The sequence below is a fragment of the Tribolium castaneum genome, chromosome 3 (genome assembly GCF_031307605.1).
Source record: "Tribolium castaneum strain GA2 chromosome 3, icTriCast1.1, whole genome shotgun sequence".
NCBI classification, from domain to species: Eukaryota; Metazoa; Arthropoda; class Insecta; order Coleoptera; family Tenebrionidae; genus Tribolium; species Tribolium castaneum.
Window position 1 is genome coordinate 18,658,293 of NC_087396.1, and position 22,791 is coordinate 18,681,083.

Consider the following 22,791-nt stretch of genomic DNA (forward strand, 5'->3'; position numbering starts at 1 on the left):
AATGGTCGCAGTTTGACCAAATATCAGCGGTGGTAAACGACCAATCATCATCGCGGTGTTACTTAAACAAATCGCCTTCTAACCTGTGAAAGGTCATCCGCGCGCTGGCGATAAATTACAGACAGTTTTCTCTAATTGTATAATTACACACTGTTTATTTACGTTACGTGGAGGTTGGGGATGAACTTGGACTATTTAAAACTCATTCTGCTTAATCGATTTTTTATTCGAGGGCCAGACTTGACCAATTACAATAACTCTCAAGGAAGTCGTAATTGTGTCCTTGTACGTTCAGTTCGGTATTTTTCGGCTTAATTGGCCATTTAATCACGCCGACATGATGTTTTACAGAACCTACGATTCGGAGAAGTATTTTATTCGAAATTAACGGTTATTCGTGGGCTTACGTCTTTATCTGATTTTCGGCAGAGCTAGAGCCATAAATCGAACAACTCATTCTGTCCACGGAAACTAGAACGGACACACGAGCGACGAGTTGTTTCAAAATTAGACGAAAATTAATGAACAAATTAAGAGATCATTTACAGGATTATTTAAATTCTGTAAACCACTAGATCACTCACGTTCAAATCTTACTGCTTCACTTGCCAGCATTTATTAGGAGGAAGAGTATTCCTGAGACGTGTGAATACGTTGGTGAAACATTTAAAATGTGAAAGTCAGTGAATTGCCCATCACTCATCTTCTTCCAGTAGTCCTAGTTATTACACCTTCGAACGAGGCGTTGACCGAATGCCCATTGTCAATACAAAACCGTGTTGAGAATAAAACCGCAATCAAACAGCACTTACAAGCATTAAAGCAATTCAGAGAAAAAAATAATAACAACCACAATGACTTTCTTCAAATAATAAGGTTAATTACAGCCTTTCTGCAGCATGACCATATGTGGTATTCAACTAGAAGCAGCAGACGTATTACCACAATACCAACATCTAGCCAATTTTTGCAATTAATCAAAATATTGACAGACCGATACAGTACGCCACAAGAAGTAATTACGACGGTTATTGGAACATCTTACAACACCATTATCTTGCAGTGTTACCTCTTCAATACAACATAAATCAAGACAAGCTCAGCGTGCATCAGCGCTCCGTTTTGACCGACAAATATGAATGGAAGTCTCTTTGCTGCTGCCAACCATGCAAATCGATGCGATTTTAAGAAAAAGAAACACGAGGATCGCTCCCTACGTGATTGCAATGACGATTGAGTTGTGGGATTGTGGTGGTAGCGGTTTTATAATGACTTCATTAAAAACACCGCAAAGGGTTTACTTTGTTAAGGTTTAGAAAATAAAATAACTCTAGCGCACATCTGGAAGGTGTGGCATTTTACTAGGATTAATGACATTTGGACGATGGTTTATGAGATCGTATCTAGTCGACTCAAATTTATTATTTTTGGTTACTTTTTCTCTTTATGCGGCTTGTTAACCACAACAATAAATTTTGAAATGTTGCACCAAAAATTATAATGATCTGTCCATTCTTGCAATCAATCAATCAATCTGTTGCTTTATTATTTAATAGCCATTTCCGTTTCACGTAAGTTAATAAAATAAATAAAAACATGTCTTACAAAAAGAAAGGTAATTATGTATTTATTTTTCAAAATTGTTTTCCCACGAACTCGAAACAAATTTAGAAATATTTGTCAACAAAACGCAAAATCTATACGTAGTACATGTACAGGGTGCCGCATATTGGATGTCCGAATAAAGGATCTCCGAAACTAAGAGGTTTAAAAAAAATGAGTCACACATTCTCGGGTCCGTTTTTTGAGAAAATAATTTCGGTCAAAACCGCATCTTGCTATCTTTTTTTGTTTTTGACTTATAACAAAAATTTTAGCGAAATCTTTAAAAAATCATATCTTCCTTATTGTGAAAGATACACATTTGAAACAAAGACGTGATACAGGCACTTTTTTACAGAGAATCTATTAATGTTATCAGCGGATTTTTAATCATTAGTTTAATCATCAATTAAAAGTTAATTTAATCATTAGCTTTAATAACAAAGTTGTTTTTTTTTAAATAGGTATATCATAGTTGGCTATGACATTTTCGCAAAGCATATTTTTTTCTGTACTGAAAACAATTAAATATGTACCCTTTAATATTTTTTAAATATTTTTGATCAAAAATATATTTAAAATACTTGAAAGCGAATGGCCAAGGAAAAATTATTTCATATAAAAGATGTGAATAACCTAGAAAGTTTTGTGAACGGTTATTAAAGTAAAAAATGTGAAATTATCAAAATAAGCTATGTTAAAGTTATTATCAATTGAACAAATATACCATCGTCGTAGATTTTATTTACATAAAAAATGTGCAAAAAATTAAATACGATGTTTCACTACCATAACACTTTTTTATAATTTAGTGAAATGCAATGAAGGTGACGTTAACATTGTTATGTATTTTTTTACCGCAGAAGGGGTTTGATTTTAGTGTTTGAATTGACATTTTTTTGAAAATAATATTTTATTAACAGGCAATCATACACTTAATAAGATTTTTCTTTTTCTGATATTTCATGTTTATTTAGAAAATAGAATGAAAATGTAAGCTTGCCATTTTAAATCTAAAAACAAACAATTATTATTAATTGCAAAAATTTGATCTAATAATAATTTATTATACTGTTTTTGAATTAATTTGTGTTTAAAAAATCATTAAATTATAAATACTTGTTGGGTAATATATTTTTCATAGTTTTAATTTGAAAATCCAAAAATTTTTCATGGCTTACTATAAAAAAGCGTAATGTTATGTTTTTTTAAATATTTAAAAACAATGTTTAATACACAAATAGACATATCAAATCAGAAAAAAATAAGCTTTTCAAAAATATCACTGCCGCCTATGTTCCTATTAAAAAAATAAACTTTATGTTGTTAGAGCTAAACGAATGGTTAAAAAAATCGCTGATAACATTATTAAATTAAATGTGTTACTCGTTTTGGAGATCCCCTATTCAGACATCCAAAATGCAGCACCCTGTTTTGTGTTTTAAATTATTCTCATCTAGTTAACTTTGAAATTGAACGTGTAAAAAAATTTGTGCCGCTCTGCTCAATTGAATTCTTTGTCAATAAATGTCAAATCTGTCAGTTGTAAAATTCACATATTGTCATTTAATTAATTTTAAAAAATTCGTTAACACTTTTAATTGTCGTAGCTCATTTCCGAATTGGAGAATTAATAAATGGAGAATGGTAATATTCGAGGTCTAAATGCGTCATTAACTCTATAAAGCGGCATTTCTGATATTACATGGAAAATTCACAGACGACTAGATTGTACTTTCTTTTAATGAAATGTTTTTTTAATGGAATCAAAGATCTAAAAACTTATGTATGATACCAAATTTGGACCAAGAACAATATTAACAGTCCGCCAAAACAAAGCAATGTTGTGATGCATACGTGGAAAACAACACAAAGGTATGAAATCACTCGGATGTCTACCTTGGTCCCTTTCCTACCATTGCATTAGGTAATAATAGCATTTGCTTGCTGGTAACGAGCATTACCGCCATCATTATGTTATTAGTAAGCGATAGGGAGGCACATGTCCATAAGTTAATGAGCGATAATGAGGAATAAATGGCATCGCGACCGCTGTGTAATTTTGTGCCATTCATCTGCCACACGACACGAAGCAATGTGGGAACTCATTATACTCATTAGCTACCGGATTTTGTGCGCTGCGATTAGAGAAACTAGACGAGGGAATGCCATAGCATAGTCACCCGCTTCAGTACAATTTACATATCATTCACAGTTTGACAGACTGACAAATCCATTACACGGCCAACAATACCCGAATCTGATGCTGCTGCAGCATAAATTCGGCGATATCTCGTGCAGGCATCGCACAGTAGGATCTGAAGACACTACGGGAGCAATAACTTGGAAATTTAAGGTGTTGGTGCTATCGACCAGGTCTCACCTCTTCAATAAAGAGCGCTAATTTATCGCAAAGCTGGGACAGGATCAACACATTTCGAGGATTAGCCGTAAAATCTTGGTGCAAGAATACAGATCTTAATTTGGGCCGGTTGCGAATTAAATCTGCAAATGCCAGGGTACACGAAAACCGTTTCATGGGAGTGTAAGTTATCGGTGGCTGATGAAAGGATTGTCGTGCTCCGTTTGGCGCTAATAAAAAGGTGCCCACGCGGAAATCACGCAAGGATAAAATGCAACATCTTACTTTCTGGCGAAAGTAAAACCGACTTATCAAAGACCTCATCCTACAATATTGTAAGCAATGTACGTTTTTTAGCAAACATCTCTATTTTATGTATAACTTATTATTCCTACTCCTAGATATAAACACGACTCTTATCTTTAAATATCAGACTAGCAGAGCGTTCGTTTGAGATTTTTGTTCTCAGTAATCTACCTCCCTAGATAATAAAGCAAAAGTAGAGTAGAGTAACTTCTTTCGAAGAAACATTTTATCGAAAGATTGATTTAAAAGTGTGGGACCAGTTTACAAATGGTGATACTAATTGATAAGAGATACTCAGCTAAGAGTTAAGAGTATATTAACAATAAATTCAGAATTTTCCTGATTTTTTATATTCTTTTAGCAATCGTCTTAGCTATTGCTCTTGTGTTCCAATGTTGTCCGAGACGACTTTTAAGTCATTTTGTATATATTGCTTTTTTCGAAAAACTTCAAACAGAACACATAGAGAAAAATAAATTTGCAAATTAAATTATTTTTAAATTATATTCTGAAGACAAAACTCATAATAACTACAGCACGAAAGAAGTTATATGGCTTTCATTGAAAGTTACTTATTTAATATATTAAATACGAGTGATATTATTAATCAAATCGTTAAACAAAAAGCTAGGAGAATAAAAATTTGAGTAATAAATATTTGTGTAGGTTTAGAATTTACTTTTGTTTTTTGTTTAGTTGTAACTTTGGTCTTTTATTTTTATACCGGGCGACTATTATTGATTGTAATTTTTGTGGTTAAGTTGGTAATAAATTTGCAAAAATGTTGCAAACTTGGCTATCAACTTTATTTGTCAAAATTTTATACTCAATAACTCAATAACTCAATGTTGCCAATAAATTTTTTGTCTCAATCATTAAAAGTCACCCGGTATAATAATATGAATCTTATTTGATTTTTATATTTTTATTTCTTACTAGTAATATAATTATTAATTCTTTAATTTTCGTAAAAGTTTACTCTTTCCCAGTTTTCCTTCACATATATATTTTAGTAGTAACCCAGTGGCGCCAAATATATTAGGACGTCCCTGCTTACATGGAAAGGTAAAAATAGTAAAAAATCTATGCAGTAAAGTTATTGATAAATAACAAATTTTACAAAAATGATATGTAATAACGTTGTTTAACAATCATTTCTAATAATAAGTTTAAAAAGAGCTAAAACAGTATATTAAAACACAAACACCAGACTTGAAGCACGAATTCAGTTTCAAAAATGAGTGGCGTTATAAAAAAACGAGTTTTTATACTATTTTTTGTAATTTGCCCCCTTTTTGTCGTTTGAGTGATTTTTGTGACGGTTGGTAATGTTTTAATTTAGAAAGTGAAAAATTGATCTAAAATTTTTGTCTTATCCAGATTCTTATCCAGAATAGGAGTATGGATGATAATAAAGATAATCTAGCAAGAACGCTCCTTGAAATTTGTGAAATTGGTAAAAATACGATCGCTAATTTGATTTTTGCCAATCTAAAAATTTTCGTATAATGTTTCGTCAAATAATTACTATCATGACATCGCACTTGATGACGTTGAGTGCTTTAAGATGCCTATTAAAGCATCAAAATGGCGGCAAATTACAAAAACACATTTATGTGTATTAATGTATACCGGGTTTCCGTTTATTAATTGAATTGCAAAAATAAATTATTAATGATTTGGCAAATAAACGTAAAAGAATACACAGCAAAAACCTATTACGAGTACAACAATTCATTGAGGTGGGTCAGCAGGAAGGTTAGTAGGTCACTATTTGCTAATTCACCCTTCACTTAAGAGCTTTAGCTTTTAAAATGACTTTAAGCGAGCAATAAGGAAAAATATAATTGGCTACTTAAAATATTTGTACGTATTGATTGAATTAACATATTATTATTATGCTTGATATTTACGAATGTCCCAGAAATCGGATCTACTCGTATTATAGAGAAATATCTCAGTTAAAGCTAGTAACTCACGCATAGAACGCCACTCATTTCCATATTAACCTTCTTTTTAACAGAAAACACTGTCACAAAATGAATTACTGAAATTATGAGATTTTGTAATAACAAGTTTGTAAGAGCATCAAGGTAATATTCACCAAAATGCCTCATAATAGGACCCCCAACAGCGGAGAAATATTTGTACACAATTTTCAGCTGTTAATTTTAAAAATCCATCCATTTTTAATAACGAACCTCTCCGAGCTTCTCAGCCATTCCGCCAAAATTAGTAAGTTTTTTCCTGTTATTAAATTTAATTAGATTTTTATTTATGAGCGTCTTTAGCATATCTTTAATTGAATTTCGTGTTGCCAGAAGAGCACCGACAGTTTGACTGACTACAAACTTTACTTGACGTCTTTTCACCTATCGAATCTAATGACTGCGTTTAGGTGCTGAAAGGTCTGCATTCCTGACTCGCAGCTCACGAAAAGCTCGGTTTGGATTCGATTCCAGGTCGTTTCATTAGAAAAGTAATTGTATCGCCCAGTGGGGTATCCGATCTCTTAAGCCTTTAATGATGATTTAACATTTATAATGTAATGAATATCATCACCTAGCATTAGAGTTTATCCTTGTAGAGCTACCGGACGGACATCTCGGATATCTCGTCCGATAAAGCAGCCTACATGAATAATTAACCTACTTGGGGCACCTTCGGCTAATTATCCAATACTAGTTATGGTCCAAGGCGTGGTCACAGTCCCAGCGGCCGCAGACCCATTCGCACCTGACTCTTAATTTGGCAATAAGTCATCCTTGGACGGTGGCTCTTTAGTTATGTTTTGCGTGCGCGCCGATTAATTCGATGAAATCAACTTGCTGTTTCTTAAATTAATATTATGTTAAATAATTTCACTGTGCAAACACCGTCATGCAAATTTATTTCGAGGAAGATCGTAAATTCGCGACGTGTAGCGGCAGGATTGAAACGTATGCATTAAGGATTCATTAATTTTTCCCAACATTTAAATCACAAGCCACCGTCTTAAATTCGCATTAGTGGGTTTGCACATTTCGCATTCGCATCAGGTGGATTCGCTTCGTCGATCTTGATCTTGTCTCGTTGAAATGCCGGGGGATCACGCGAGCCAATTACGGGACACTTATTACGGACAGCTGTAAATATCCAACGCCGAAATAAATTACATTAAAAGGATTAAATGTGGCGCAAATCGGCCCTTTAACACCGCAGACTTAAAAAGTTAAGATCAGGGACCACAACAAAGTCGAACTGGGAAAAAACATTTACAGTTTACAAAACCATTTAGTTATGTATCCGTATCTTATATCCACATAAAAGCCATATGAAATATTTCTTCGACCTGAGTATCTGTACAAACACAGTTACTACCATGAGATTTTCTAAAATTTTGATATAGTTATCTATGACAGGTACGTTAACTCGTTGTCCATTACAGAAATAAAATTCCAACATTCTTTTTTATGTTTTTAGCGATGCTGAAGTTATGTACTGCTGGCGAGACTGTCATGGATAACTAGGCCAAAATAAAAAAAAATCACATGGTATTTGCACACGTTGTTACTCTGTTAATAAAAGGGTGGATCAATAGAAAGTGAGTTAGTTATACCGGGAAAAATTGACATTATCATCTTTCAGACAACACTATCAAATTTCAGCCTGATTCATTAAGTAGGTTTTTTTTCAGCTACATGTACCTATGTAGGTATCACATGGTTTGTGCTGCGCAAAAAATGAATATGAGTTTTGTTATTAATTTTTGTTCTAAGTCTAATAGTTTCCAAAAAGAAAAAACAATGTGTAAAATTTTTCTTTTTTTTTAAATTTTTAAACACCAATTACGGCCAAACCAAAAAGAACAAAAAGATTTCTTCTGTCGTAAAATCTTGACAACAATCGAAAAAACGTTTTAGAAAATCTTGACAAACGTTTTAAAATCATTTATAAATCATATCAAAAATACTAAAAATTCTCGATCTAGTTCAGATCATAACAATGTTTCAAATACAACTCTTTAAACATAAAATTACTAAACACGATGGTTTACCTAAGCCAATAAGATGAAATTCACTACAATACATAGTTTTCAAAAAAGTCGTCTAAAATCGTTGAAAAGCTGGACCTTTATGGCAATAATTTAAAAAAATCCAAATGTAAAAAATAATGCGTAAAATAAACCATTCGTAAAATAAAGAATTCGCTGGAAGAAACCGTTTTATCCTAAGACCTATACATTTCGAGATTTGAATTTTAAATTTTGGATTTTTTTAGTGAAAAATAAAAACTACTATTATTGTAAACGGTGTCCAGAGCGACTTCAGGTTTTCACGAGAAGCTAGGCAATTCAAAGCGTATTCTGATGCTTTTAGCTTTTGTTCTAAGTCTTATAATTGTCGAGAAAAACGCTAAATATATGCTAAAATTTTCACTTTTTCCACTTCTCAAGCGCTGATTACAACAAATCTAGTGGAGCTATTGAAACTATTGAAAAAATGTGGAATAACATTAGAACCGGTATAAAAAACTACAAAACGACATAGGTTTCAAGTCATTAAAAAAATAGTAGCATATTATACAAGTAAAGTGAGTGATGTGTTTCTGAAACGAGTTTCAGAAAGGAATCAAGAGTAGATAATGCCAACTTTTCTTTACGTGTATAATACAACGTTTTCTCTTATTAGTACATTGAGAAATTTTTGTTAAATATTTTCACCGGTAGAATAAAAAAATCACCAAATGGTTACTTTATTTTAGCGAGTAAGATAAAAAATAACTAAATCAAATACTATACCACAGTAACCATTTGTAGAATAAAGGTGTACTACCTCTACTCGTAGCTATGGAATAAGCAATAACATTATTAATATTTACTTGCTGTTTCAAAATAATAAAAACGTCAACGTCGCATTTTCTCTCAAAATTATTCATGCACTTTAAAACAATAATGTAACTTATATTTTCATTGAAAGATTTATTATTTAATTGTTTAATAAAATAATTCGGTAAAATGCGACGTTGGCGTTTTTATAGTTTTGAAACAGATAATATAAGAGAAACACAACTTTTAAACGCTGATTACGACGAATTACGAAACTGAATAGGACTAGGAGAAAAAGTCTTATTCTATCGCAAATATTGGAAATCGGTCATTTTATATTATTGTTTTATTAATTACGGCACAACTACTTTAGAAAGAGGAATTGTTTTGATGTAAACATACATAAAAAATACAATGACCTTTATTTAAAAAGAAATATATTTAAAAAAGCTTTCCAACGATAAACGTTAATAAGTCTGGAATTATTGCTCATAAATGCCCCGGATACGGGAAATCGACAAAATCTCAGCAAAAATAGGAAAAATTAAAAATTATTAAAGCAATTGACGTTTTTTGTACTTTTAACAATTTGTTTAGTATAGAAATATGCAAAAAATCTTAGATCTTTAGAAATAAAGTGTCAACTCAAAAGTCACGACAAAAATCGAATAGTATTTTAAAATTTGATATCGATTCAAATAACAATATTTGTATGTAGTTCTGAGGATCCTAGCTAGAGGCAACATAAAACCTTTTTAGATCTGGTTTAAAAAAAACGCTTTTCTTGTGTCTTTAATGATAATATCCTGATGACTGAAGACACGCTTCGACAAATAAAAGTGTTGTCTTTGTAAACAATCTCTTGAATAACTATTGATTTATTCGTCTACTCGTTTCCTCGTAACAATGGTCCTTCATTGTTATTGATTAAAGACTTGAGTTCAAGCCTATTCAAGTTAGAAAGTCGTTTAATTAATTTATTTACAATAATTCCTCGAAAGTAAAAAATTCCTTAAAGGAGTGTTCACTTGTAAACCCATCCTTTCTAACATTTGCTGGCGCATAGAGCTTCACCAATTATTTTAATTATCTCTCATCAACATCATGACGCGAGAGTAAAGGGAGCTGTGAAGAGAAGGTCAAGAAGAGCTAATTATTACATAATTGATATCTTGACGTTATAACAAATAAGGCTATAACTGCAAACGTTTGTATCGTCGGCATCTTTGCCATTTTACAGCACTGCCAATAGCATAATATATGAAAATAAAAATTGAAAAAAGTAGAGACTGACTTGTCACGCAGATACACATCTTCCATCTCCCGCAAGAGAGCAATGTTGTTCATCTGATGGCTTGATTTAGATGACACGTCTATAGCAATATTTTAAAACAAAAAGTTTAATAAAGAAAAATTGTTCGCAGTAGATAGTTATCGCGCGAAATCTGCGAAATTTATCGTCTGTCCCCAGTTGACATTTGTGGCCTGTCCACATTTGGCACAAATCGGAGCGAAAACGCCAACGTAACAATAAAGATTATTATCTTTATCGTCTAGCACTAAATCGTTAAGTGTAGTCCGATAAAAATAGAAATTTAAGGGGAAACAATCCGATGGAAAATCAGACCGTTCGTTGTATCAACAGAATCGAAAATACTTGAAGTTTATTTAAACTGGAGGTTAAGTTTACGGAGATATAAATTGGGCGAATTTATTATCGAAAAAACAATCGCGGAGGAAATTTTCAAGCCGCTGTTGGACAACGAACTTTTATGACGTACGCACAAATAAAAACGCGATTTTAAAAGGATCTTTTGTGCGGCGCGCCGCCGATGCAAGAAAAAATTTGCACTCAGTGAATTTCGTTTTTTGCCGGTTGGCTGTTGCGATTTTCGGCGATAAAGGAGCGGGTTTGGTTTATGGCGTGGGGCTGCCACGGGTGGTCTCTGTGACAAATGCACCGGCTACGCCCTTTTTTATTTTATTCAGGAGGCCGCGGATAATTGCAACCCGAGGCAACGAACGTCCTGATCCTTATCTAGGACTGTGTGGTTTTTTCAGCTCGGCCCTGTTATTAAACGCATGCTTTCCAAATTGCGCACTCGCATAATAACGGCAACAAGGGCGTGCATGTTTCGGAATAATTCGCTTGTTAAGACGTCTCAAATGTGATGAAGATGTTTCCGCGGTTGCCAATCTGACGTGTAATAATAAACTTTGAGGCCTTCTCGTTCGAATTTTGATACAAAAAGCCAGGCAGTAGCTGTCGGCACCCTGCAAACGTCCAATTTTGATCCTGATGTTTATTTTGTTACTATTTTGCTCCAAATACCACTTTCGTTAATTGAATCCGGGCATTCACAAATATTGTATTAAAAAAACATTCACGAAAATAATGAAACAAAGAGTTCTTTCATTTTTCTTACAACTACTTAATCAAGACTTATTAAGTTTCAGAAAATGTTCGATGTTTCTTAGATCTTTTACCTTTCATACTGTTATTATTTTACCTAATATTGTGGAATAATACTATCGATAACCATTTGAAAATAAAGCCAGTAAACTTATTTAAAAAAACAACCAAAAGTAACGGACAAAATTCATATCTTTATTATTCGTCACTTTTCAAAAAATCCTCAAACAGGTCGTCTCAGTTTTTTTAAATGCTATACCATCATAGTGACATCTATGACGTCTTTCTTAATTTCTTTAAATGACAACCGATATTTTGGCCACTGTTTTAAATAGTATGTAGAAAACACATCTTTATCACTCTGATAAAAAAAATAAAATAAAAAATATATTTATAACTAGGTTATAACGAACATCTAAGGCCTTCAGAATATGTTCGTTATAACCGATCGTTCGTTCTATAAGATCATTGTCTTTTGGAGTTATTTTCAAATTAAATAGGTTCTAAAGTTTGAAATACCGGGAGAATCAGAAATACGTTAATTTTACCACGCAATAAAACTCATCAAGTATAACAATTTTTTTATATAACATTTTTTAAAATTCTTACTTATTATTTTCACTGTATTCCTCCTTTCTGTTGTGTAAACGAGTGTTTAGTAATTAGTTTGTATTCAAAGCAACAATATTTATTGTTATTTTAAGTTGTCCGTTTTTATCACAACGAAAATAGTTTGGTACTTATGTAAATCGTCAAAACTTTTATTAAAAAATTACAATTAAAAAATGTTTTATTTGTTGAACTCTGTTACCTATTAAAATCAAAATACGTATACACCAAGTAGATATAGTAGATAATGTATTAATCTATTTTATTAAGTAAGATACATAATTACATAGGTTCGTTTGTTCGTTAAAACCGAACCAATTTGTCACTATAATATAGGACTTTAAAATGTAACTTTCAATTTTGTTCGTTACATATCCGAGCGTTCGTTAAAAGCCGGGTTCGTTATAACCACTGTACTGACAATTAAAAATAAAAAACTTTATGTTACTGTTGACTTATTTAAAGTACCTAGAGCTCAAAAGAAGTGAAATAACTCAATTTGCATTATCTCAATATTTATAGTTACAGGGCACAAAGCTTTGGTCGGCAAATTAATCCAAAATTTCCGCTTAACTATAACTTTATCAACAAAAATTTTAAACAAATATGCTCTCTAATGGTAGTTCCTCAAAATCTGTTACAACATTATCACAAAAAGACACAGATAAACTAGTCCTCCGATAAAAAAAACACAAAAATGTAAAAATTTTCACTTCTTCAAATGACTCCGATTATTACCCATGTAAACTTTAAAATGAACTACTCAAAAGACGTTTTTTAAACGTCTAAAACTGTTTATTAGTTGCTATAATGGAGGTTACTTCCTCTACATCTTAGAAAGTGGGTAAAAACATTTAAAAAAAAACGAGTTGATTTATTTGAACAACCTAACATATTCTTCAAAGTTCGGTCAAAAGTTTGTTAAAAAAGACAAATTGCATCACATGTATGTAAAACTAGTTCGTTATATTCTGAAGTGCTTTCGAAGCTTGTTCGTTATAACCGGATCCCACTTTCAACAACTTTTGGAATTTTTTTGAATTTTTTCAAACTTTATAACAGAATGATAAAAATGTGTACTATCTAAAACACTACACAAAAATGCCAGTTGTTATATAAAAATATGACGCCATTACTCAAAAATGATGACATAATAAATGTCACTAAGTTCGTAAAATTTAGCATGTAAAGAAATAAAGTCGCGATTTCTTGGAAAATCATAACCAAAATATTAATTTTGTGCTTTACTTTCCTAATTATGTAATTATTGTTCTGTTGGTATGTTTGTTTTTCATTCTGTATTATGTTATTAATTCTTTTTTACTTTTTTTCAATATTATTAGGTACTTATTTATTATTATTTTATGATTATTCTTATTATTCTCTTTGCATTTATTCTAGTTTTAGATTCATAGTTTACGTTTTGTTTTGTTTTTCTTTACTAAAGGCTTTATTATTTATTAAATACCAGTAGAAAATACTATACAAAACAATATAAACGAAAGTTTTCATCTTTTCATCTGGTGAAAGCGTTGTGTTTTTTAAACAAATTCAATAAAAAATTAGATCTGCTAACATTACTATGATTGATTTGTTAGTGGTATGGCTGGTATTTCCGTTAAAAAAACAGAATTTTAAATTTCCGTTCTTTATACCTACACAAGTTTAAAAGCAAATAAAACTAAATTTAAATTTGCACGGAAAGAAAACAAGCATTGCACCGAAAGAATTTTGTGTAAGTAAGATGTTGTCCAAATGTAAACTCATAAAACCGAAAGGTGTCAAAATTCTAACAAGCATTCGAACGGTAAATAGTGTAAATTAAGTTCAAATGACAATTAGACTGTGCCAATTTGTCAAGCGGCTAACATATAATCACATTATAAACGTCACTTAAATTTAAGTGCTAATTAGATTGTTAACTGCGAGAGTAAAAATGGTCTTTATCACAACTATAAATTCAGCCTAAAACCAGCTTATGGTCGATATTTAAAGAAATGGAATAATACTTATCTAGAACTTTTGATAGATGAACAGAAGAATGAATAATGTTCTGAAACTGGATCTGGTCGTAATATACGATATCCAGAACAAATTAATTACCAACGGTACGTCGCAAGGTTTGCTTTCTAAAGCTTGACGTTAAAAATTTCCAACTTTTTACACCCACGCTTTAAATAGATGCTTTTTGCATCGCAACAAAAAATGAAAATTACTCATCAATGGTTACTTATATTTCAAATCAACCTCTCTCTTCTCGTGTGCTTGTGAAGTAAAAATTGCAACCTTTGATTTATTGCGGGTAAATATTGCGTTTTGCCTTTTTGTACCAATATTTGAATAAAACATTAGAAATAAGTAATAACGCGTCTCCTGCACTTGAAAAAGACCGCGCACGTAAATTTACCTCCTTGTTCGTCTTAATTAATTAAAGATTTAATGAGTGCCTGCATATAATAATTGTACTGAAGTTGTGCAATGTTTTCAAGATTTTCAGGTTTTGGTTAGAAATCGAACGCTTTCGTAATCAGAAAACCTGAACTTGAAAAATGTGCAAGTATCGAAATATTGAAGACGAGTCAGCGCATCGGAGGAATGTCATAAAAACGGAGAGGTTTCATAACAATTAGTCGCAGGTTTTAAGATTATGCCTGATGGAGAAATGCATTTGCAGCAATTACGGTATTAATGGGTGTGATTTTAATTCAGAGATAACGGCGACAAATTTAGGTTGGAGTTAAACGAGCTGTTATTCGAGGGACGGTTTCAAAGCTGACCTCGACTATATGCAGAGATCGAAGTGGTTAGCGGAGATCACGTTTAAATTGCTCAATTCTAATTTTATAAAACTTGGAATAAATACAAATTACTAAGATCAAAGATAACTTTAATTAAATCTAGCTGTGCTTAATAAACATAAAAAATTCTGCCAATTTTCAGTATAAATCTTTAAAAAACATCCATTGTTGCAATCTTTCAATGTCAATCGAAATAGAACGTTCAGGTAAAGAAAAGCACAAAGTGCGTGGAGTGGCGCCTCATTGTTTCGCAGCTATTTTGGTCGATTTGAATCATTCAAATTGGCGCATAATTTATTTGATCGTTCGCTTTTTGCCGGGCTGGGATGTTTGCGCATGATAAATTAATTTGCGTTTCTTTCAGAAGTGTATCAGCGTGAGTAATGATTCTGACGGCAATTACAAATTGTTGCGAATAAATCGCGTCTCGAACGAGTCCGACATGCACTGGCGCATCGCTCACCACAGGAGATGAAAAATTGCCATTAATCAATCAAATCCAACCCTAAAATCACGAAAAAGCGCCAATTATAAATAATGGATGATCAAAGCGTGAAGCATCCGCGTGTTCTCCAAACAATCGAATATTCATGAAGTCGGATGCACAATGAGGCTTTAAATAATCAGTGTTACTGTCACTTTCAGTTTTATGCTAATCGCACGGATCCGGTAATTACAGCACGTGTGGAACCTTGCAAGGGCTTTATTGTTGAAGAATATTCAAAAGCGATCGAATATTAGAGACATGCTGTTAGTATCTCATGAATATTGTAATTTCCGGATGGACAAAAAGTCGAACGCCAAAGGTGTTTGAGTCGATTATTAAACAACAATTCATGTCAGAAGTTATTTATGTTTAATTATGATGAGGACGAGGATTCGGCGCTGCTTGTAAATAATGCATGAAGAAATAATTCGGTTTAATCTGTTTAGGAACATATTGTATCAAAGATTATTACATTTCCAAGCTTGGTGCAGACGTAATTACTATTATACAAAATGAGAATTAAAACTAAATAAAAAACCTAGATGCACCAACTAAGTACGCGGAAACAAGGCAAACAACAAAAAGTCCAAATGTTTGTTTTTTTTGAGAATCCAGAAAGCAGGTGCTCATCTTATAAGTTATAACTGTAGAAATTTCATTGAATTTAATATTGAAAATAGTAACAAATTTCTACGTGGCTGACCTCCACTTACTCAATTAAAATCTCTTAACACGATTCGAGATTGGTAAGTAAGCTCGCTGTCTGCAACGTATAATTTGCAGAATAAATCACTAAAGTATAATAATAATGGAGATAATAATAGATAAGTCAGATCGTAAGTTAGCTACATTTTATAAAATAAATTATGTCGGCATTTATCGGTAAAATGTTAATAATATTTTGAAAAACAAGTTTTCCATCAGACGACAAGTTTTTGGAAAAGAAATTAAAATTAAAAGTGTAATAAAATAACTCGTTGGTTCAAATTGGAATATTTTAGGTTAAGACGTTCTGTATTCTGAATATTTTGCAGATGAAAACGAAATAAGAAACAAGATTTTTTCCCATATTTTTCCCCAAAGAAGCGAAAAAGAGAAAAAAAACGGGATTCTTTTCGTTTTTAGTGGAGCTTAATAATGTGAACCTAAAACCAATTTTAATTTTTAATAAAAGGATTTTATTAAAATTATTTTTCAAATTTTGAAAATTATTATTCTTTGCTATGGTTGAATTTTTTTTTTCTAGCAGATGCTCAACTATTTTTTATCAACTCTATTGTGTATACAAAATAGTAATTTAACCTCAGGTTAAAATGTTTTAAATTATTTTTATTCAATTAGGTTTACAAACTCCAACACATTATTTTAAAGGAATAGCGGATTAACATTTTTTTCTTTAAAATTTAAAGTTCTGCTTTAGAAAAAATTGTATTATACCCGACGATAAAGATTATTTATCTGCTGCTTGTGAAATAAGTCCACTCGCAACTTTATTACTCTTAAATAATGAATTTCTTTCTCGTCTTGTATAATAAATAACTATTATTACTTATTAGCACATTTCTCTTGAATAAAAGAATCAAAAGTGCCTTCTGTACACATGAAAAAAAGATGAAAAAACTCATAAAATATTTAAAAACCAACTTTTTAACAAAGGATTTATAAAAAAAAACCAATACGAGTAAGTTGCGAAAATTAAAACAACGTTCAGTCGAACGTTCATTTGTCTTCATTAAATTATTATTATGTGTTCATTTATTGTTTTATCCAGAATCCCAATTTCAAATCCGTTTGTTTATGTTGGTTTTAATTTTTCATATAATCACGGTTTATAATCACGTAGGTATAACATTTTGTAATGTGGTATATTAATTTAATGTAAAGATTTAAACTAAAAATTAATTTTAATAAATTATTATTGAGAGAAGAACTCCGATTGTGACGGTTTACTGAAAGCGAAATTGCGATTAAATAAAAAGTTCTGTATTTGTTTGTTTCGTGGTTCAGAAAATTAAATTATCATATGTCTGATGATAAAATTTTAGTATAAAATAATGCTTGAGAAACGTAGTTAGCTGAAAAAACGATGGAATAAACGGCTATCTTTAGATTCTGCATGAACAAATCAATAAGCACCACCTAGATACTTTTGACATTTTTCTGAAAAGAAAGATCCTAATAACAACACTCCATCCAAAACTAGTATATTGTTAACGGTCTAACAATTAAGTCTTATAAAACTAGTGTAATATACTATTTTCTTACTCTCTATACTTTGGTTGTTTGTTTTTGTTTAGTTTAACTTAGCAAAATCTATTCAAACTATTTCCTCTTAATTTTGTTAATTATTTAGGCTTTATCAATAAACGACTTGACCCCGTTGACAGATCACACACTAAATTACAGTAATGACTGATGAGACCAAGCCCAGCACTGCCAATACAACTCCTAAAAATGTACTAAAAGGAGTTGCACAAAAGTTCTCTTTGTGAAACTACTTTCAGTTTCACAATGAACAATTTATAAAACCAAAATAGAAAAATACATTTTCAGAGCTTAAAAGTGTTTTTTCTCAAAATCCCTCCACTAATTAAAACGAGTTTCAAATACGCATCAGTACCATGTAAAATGTGAAATAATGAAAATAGTTCTGAAAAACTGAAATGACTGTACGATCCTTTAAACGGTTTTACATGTATTCAAACATAAACGGTATGTTGACAAACACACACACACTTTTTCTTGTCAAGGCTTACAGAAAGCTTTTCGAAATTCTACTGTTACGAAATCGTGAGCAATGAAATTTTCTCATAAGGCAATTTATCATAAAAATTTTGAAAAGTTGAGCGTCGACGTAAATATGGAATATTAAAAGTCAACATAAACTCAGAATAAATTAATAGAAAATGTGAATATTTAACTAGTCAATTTGCATATCTGATTTCAGTTATTAAAACGATTCTTTTTCGTTGCGATGTCCGAGTGCGTCGGTCCACTTTCGCCTTCGTCCTACCTTGCCCTGAAACAGCCTCCTGAAGGTGTCCCTCGTGTACTTCTGCTCGGCGCAGACGATCTGCGAGCACTGCTTCAGCTGCGCCTGATGCAGTCTCTCCCTCAGGTTCTCTTCTTCCATGCTGGACATAGGCACGAACGACTTCCTGCGGACGGCAAGACGCTCGGCCGCCTTTTCACCAACTGAGCCGTCATCGGGCGTCCCGACGCCAGGTGGACGCGGCCCACTCGCCTCTTCCATTTTCACTCACACGCATTAAAAAGAACACAACAATCACACCAACGGTCACACGAAGAAGACGCGTGCGGACGGCCACAAAAAACTACTCCAAGATGCTAGAACCGGGTCTATGCCACGAGATGGTTCTTCTACTCTTAATCAGCGCTGAACTGGCAAGAGGTAGACATCGCAGGAGGCCGCTGCCACTCACTTAGCCCAAAATGGGGTGGGAAGCGAGAGCAATTTGCACCACTTCCAAGTGTTTTTTTCCTCAACATACTCAAGGTCTTGTGGAGTGGCGGTGCTTCGCCCTTGTCAAAACGAAAGTTGACATGTGGCATGTGATCAGGTCTTCACCTCGTTTCGTTGACGTCAGTGTTGTGCATCCAATAATTTGGGCTCAGATTTTGGATTATAGTTCAAGGTATGTACCATATTTTCCACTCATTAAAGAATCCCGGGCTGGAAAATTTGAAAATCATTGTGCAACTCAGTGAAATAGTCTTTTATTCTTTAATGAAGGGAGTATGGTCCATATCATTTTTTAAACGTTTTATTTTTTAATAAACAATTAAAACAGTCAAGTATAGTCAGACCTTTGTGAGATTGTATCAGTGGTCAGTGGAATGAACTTCTGAAGTTCTGGCTTCGAATGGAGTTAAATATGCAACTCATCAAGTTCTACAACCTCCGTAAAGCTCATTTCATTCACAAAGCCCACCGAAAAGAAATTATTTTTTATATTTTTTGCCAACCCGTGTATCAGAATATTGACACATTTTAAACATAACAGGAGTATTAGTTTACAGAGATATTCTTGGCTAGTTAAGTATGATTTATGAAGCCATTAAAGTCAAGGAATTATCTTTCTATTAAAAGACAGGCCGTCTAGTAACACCAAATACAAACCACAAGATTAACAAACTGACTAATTTGTCATCATTACTGCATCTTTATCCCGTGCTGTAATTGTTTAGTCTCGGCAAAGGTCAGCCTCTGTGTATCCATAAAATCAGCAAAACTTCTGCGGTTCTCGCGACTCGCACTTGTCAGGATCAAGTCGGATTTCGTTTAGCAGCGCTTAAAAGGTGTAAAATGCCAGTCAAGACTCACTACTGCTGAAAAAAGTACTCCACTCGGAATAAAATTACAATGTATTATCGTCAGGCTTAACCTGCTTGGCTTTATGCATTTAGGTAATCGTTGTTTAATTTAACTTTGCGTTTTGTTGATATTCGGAGAAAGAATTCGAAGGTGCTCTAAATAAATTGGTAAGGACGCGGATTATGTTTACTACAGTGATTTACGGGGCAGGTTGTTTATTGTTTTTTCAATAGTCTGTTGTTTGTATTAGTGACGTCTTATACAAATCAGGCGAAACAAGAGACGGATTCCGGATTCTATTAAAAAGTCCGATGTTGCTGTTTCTAACAATAGATTAAAAGATACATCCACATGCATGTTTGTACAACACAATGAAAGCAAAATGAGTTCAAAAATTTGCAACAAGTAAAAAGCTTTTACAATAAAAGTTTTTCCTTCTTTTAAAGTTATGTAATTATTAAGCTTAACACTGACAAAATTGCCGTTTATTTGTAAAGTGCTAATAACTTTATTTAATCGTAATAATTATTATAAAAAACAGAAAAACTATCCTCGAAATTATCTTTTAGTAACTTTTTCTAAAAGTAATTACAGTGGAAATTAAATTTTTACATGCTTACCTACATGCCACGTAAATGTAGTTACAGTTATAATAAGCCTTGATTCTTGATTACTCAATTTTTGATAATTACTTCTAAAGTATATAATTTGAGACTAACTTTTTTCTCCAGAAATATTACACAAGAGACCTTAAAAACTTAAATATGGGTTACCTACTAATCCCAGTATGTAAACATAAAACAAATTAATATAATTGATGAATATTTTTTTTTTTAATGAATTATTTTTTAATCACAGCTTCTTACTTCTGTCGACTACAATTAATTTTGTCTCAACCATAAATAAAAGTAGGTAAGTGTATTTAAATCTTCTCAAAAAATAAAGTATCTTTTTCAAAGATACGATATTTAATTATTTAAAACACTTTCCACATACAATTGGTGCCCTCGCATCACTTATACAATTTACTGGTTCGAATGTGCGAAATGCACCAGACCTGAGCAATAAAATAAAAAGCTTACTAATAGCCTGCAACAAAATGCCACACAATAATAATTTGTTACAGTTAAGTCGACGTCGGCCATTATTATAATCCGATAATGTCATTTTGCTCATAAAGTGAGCCAATAACCACGTGTTACGGTTTTTTTATAAGTGGTTCAAGGTGATCAAAGCATGCACACGAAGGGATGTGGTAATGGTTGGAATGTGAGAATTTGTGATCGATCCGTTCGTTCACTAAAAACCAGTAGCCCAAATGACATATCGTTTATCGGTAGTGTAGGCGCTTCACGGCGAGTTTTTTCTTCAGTCTTCTTCTTTATCCCGTTTTCGGATTTAATTGGATACGTGGGCCTGCCCATGACCACTGTCGCCGTTACATAAGCCGCTTTTTTGGACAGCACGCGCCATTGCCTTTTTAATTGCTTTCTTAATTAACATTCGATTTTTTAATTAGAAACCAATGAATTATTTGATAGTTTTAATTGCTGAACTTCTTATCTTGAATTATAGACCGGTCTTCGAATTTTGCTGCTTCTGATCGAACTGTAAATCTCTTCAGTTAACTTTGATTAGACAAAATGAACATTACATCACTCATGGATGGAATACGGGGTGAATTAAAGGCTGTTCGCGAAGTTAAGGCGTTTCTTTTAACATGTGACATTATGCATTATTCTAAAGAGTATTCGCTTAAATTATTTACAGGCATTCCAAGAAAAATGCCACCTGACCCCGAAATTTAAAACACACGATTCGGTTTATATTTAACGTATTTTGCTCGGTATTTTGCGACAAAATAGTTTTGGAGAGAGGGTAATCATTTAAGTTGAAGTAATTCATTGTATTCTAAAATTTACATACTACTTTGCCTTTTACGATAACGTAAAATACTGATGTACTACAACGGTCGTTTAGAAAATGGAAATCGGTAAGTAAATTGATTAGTAATATTACTTTTTTATCTTTATAACTTTTGATGTCCCGTCCGTTATCGCAAACATAACATGTTCTTATTTCTTAACATTAAATTAAATTAATCAGAAATCGTTGCACATTGCCTTATTCTTCAGTTTTGTGCTTTCAAAAGTTTCAACAGGCTCATCTTTTACTTCAAAAATAATTGTTGGAATTAGTGCTTTTTAAATTAACAGAATTTTAATTTAATTTTAATTTTAATTTTACTGATACTAAGTTCCATAAGTTCCTAAATTTCCTATGTGCAAAGTGTCGCGTCCGTTAAAATGGAATAGCTGCTTAGTAAAATGTTTATTTTAAATGTTACAGGTGCAGTTTTTTAGGTACCTTATACAATTGTTTTCGGTGAGAAAAATCAAATTTCTCTCACAAGAGAGATAAAGGTGTCAGATTTACGGTCAAATTTAGCTTTATCTCTCTTGTGTTATTTCTTCCACCGAAAACAATGGTATAATGTACAATAGTACAAGATAAAATAAGATAAAATGTCGTATATCACACGTGATCGAAATGTCATTATAAAACTCGTGAGAAGTGTCCCACTCGAGCGCAAGCGCACTCGTGGGTAAAAATTCTCACTCGCATATAATGATATGCATTTTTATCTCCAATAATACAGCAATGTCTATAACTAGCGTTCGAAACAAAATTTACATCATCACTATGGATAATAGATTTTCAATAATTTTCCCTTTTTTATTATTTTTTAATATTCAGCAGACACTGATTGCCACAGTAGCATTCTGATAAGATTATCCATATAATAGCAACAAATCTGCGAGCTCGTTACTGCTGTAAACGTGAATTTTTCCGACTAATTATTTATGTTTAACGCCGATGATTTTTTGATTCTTGTCAATTCGTAAATTTGAACAGGACCAGTTTCAAAATTTTCTAATAAATGGAGTTATGTACATTCGTTATCATCAACATTTTACTATTGTGTTTTAGGCTAAGCTAAAACTCTTAAGAACATCGCATACTATTTCTTGTTGAAAGGAACGCTTTAATTGCGCGCACACCATGTATTT

At 32.4% G+C, this 22,791-nt stretch overlaps 1 protein-coding gene across 2 annotated transcripts in view; it reads right to left on the minus strand.

Moving 5' to 3' along the window:
• Window positions 1-19,094, minus strand: part of Nox (NADPH oxidase) — a 72,754-nt gene extending 53,660 nt beyond the window's left edge. Inside the window, exon 1 of one of the 2 annotated variants that reach the window (XM_008195570.3) lies at window positions 18,398-19,094. In XM_008195570.3, coding sequence (XP_008193792.1) covers window positions 18,398-18,637 — 240 coding nt within the window. In that variant the 5' untranslated portion in view covers window positions 18,638-19,094. The remainder of the gene's footprint in view (window positions 1-18,397) is intronic. The other variant, XM_967282.5, reaches the window with a different exon arrangement.
• Window positions 19,095-22,791: the final 3,697 nt, after the last annotated feature.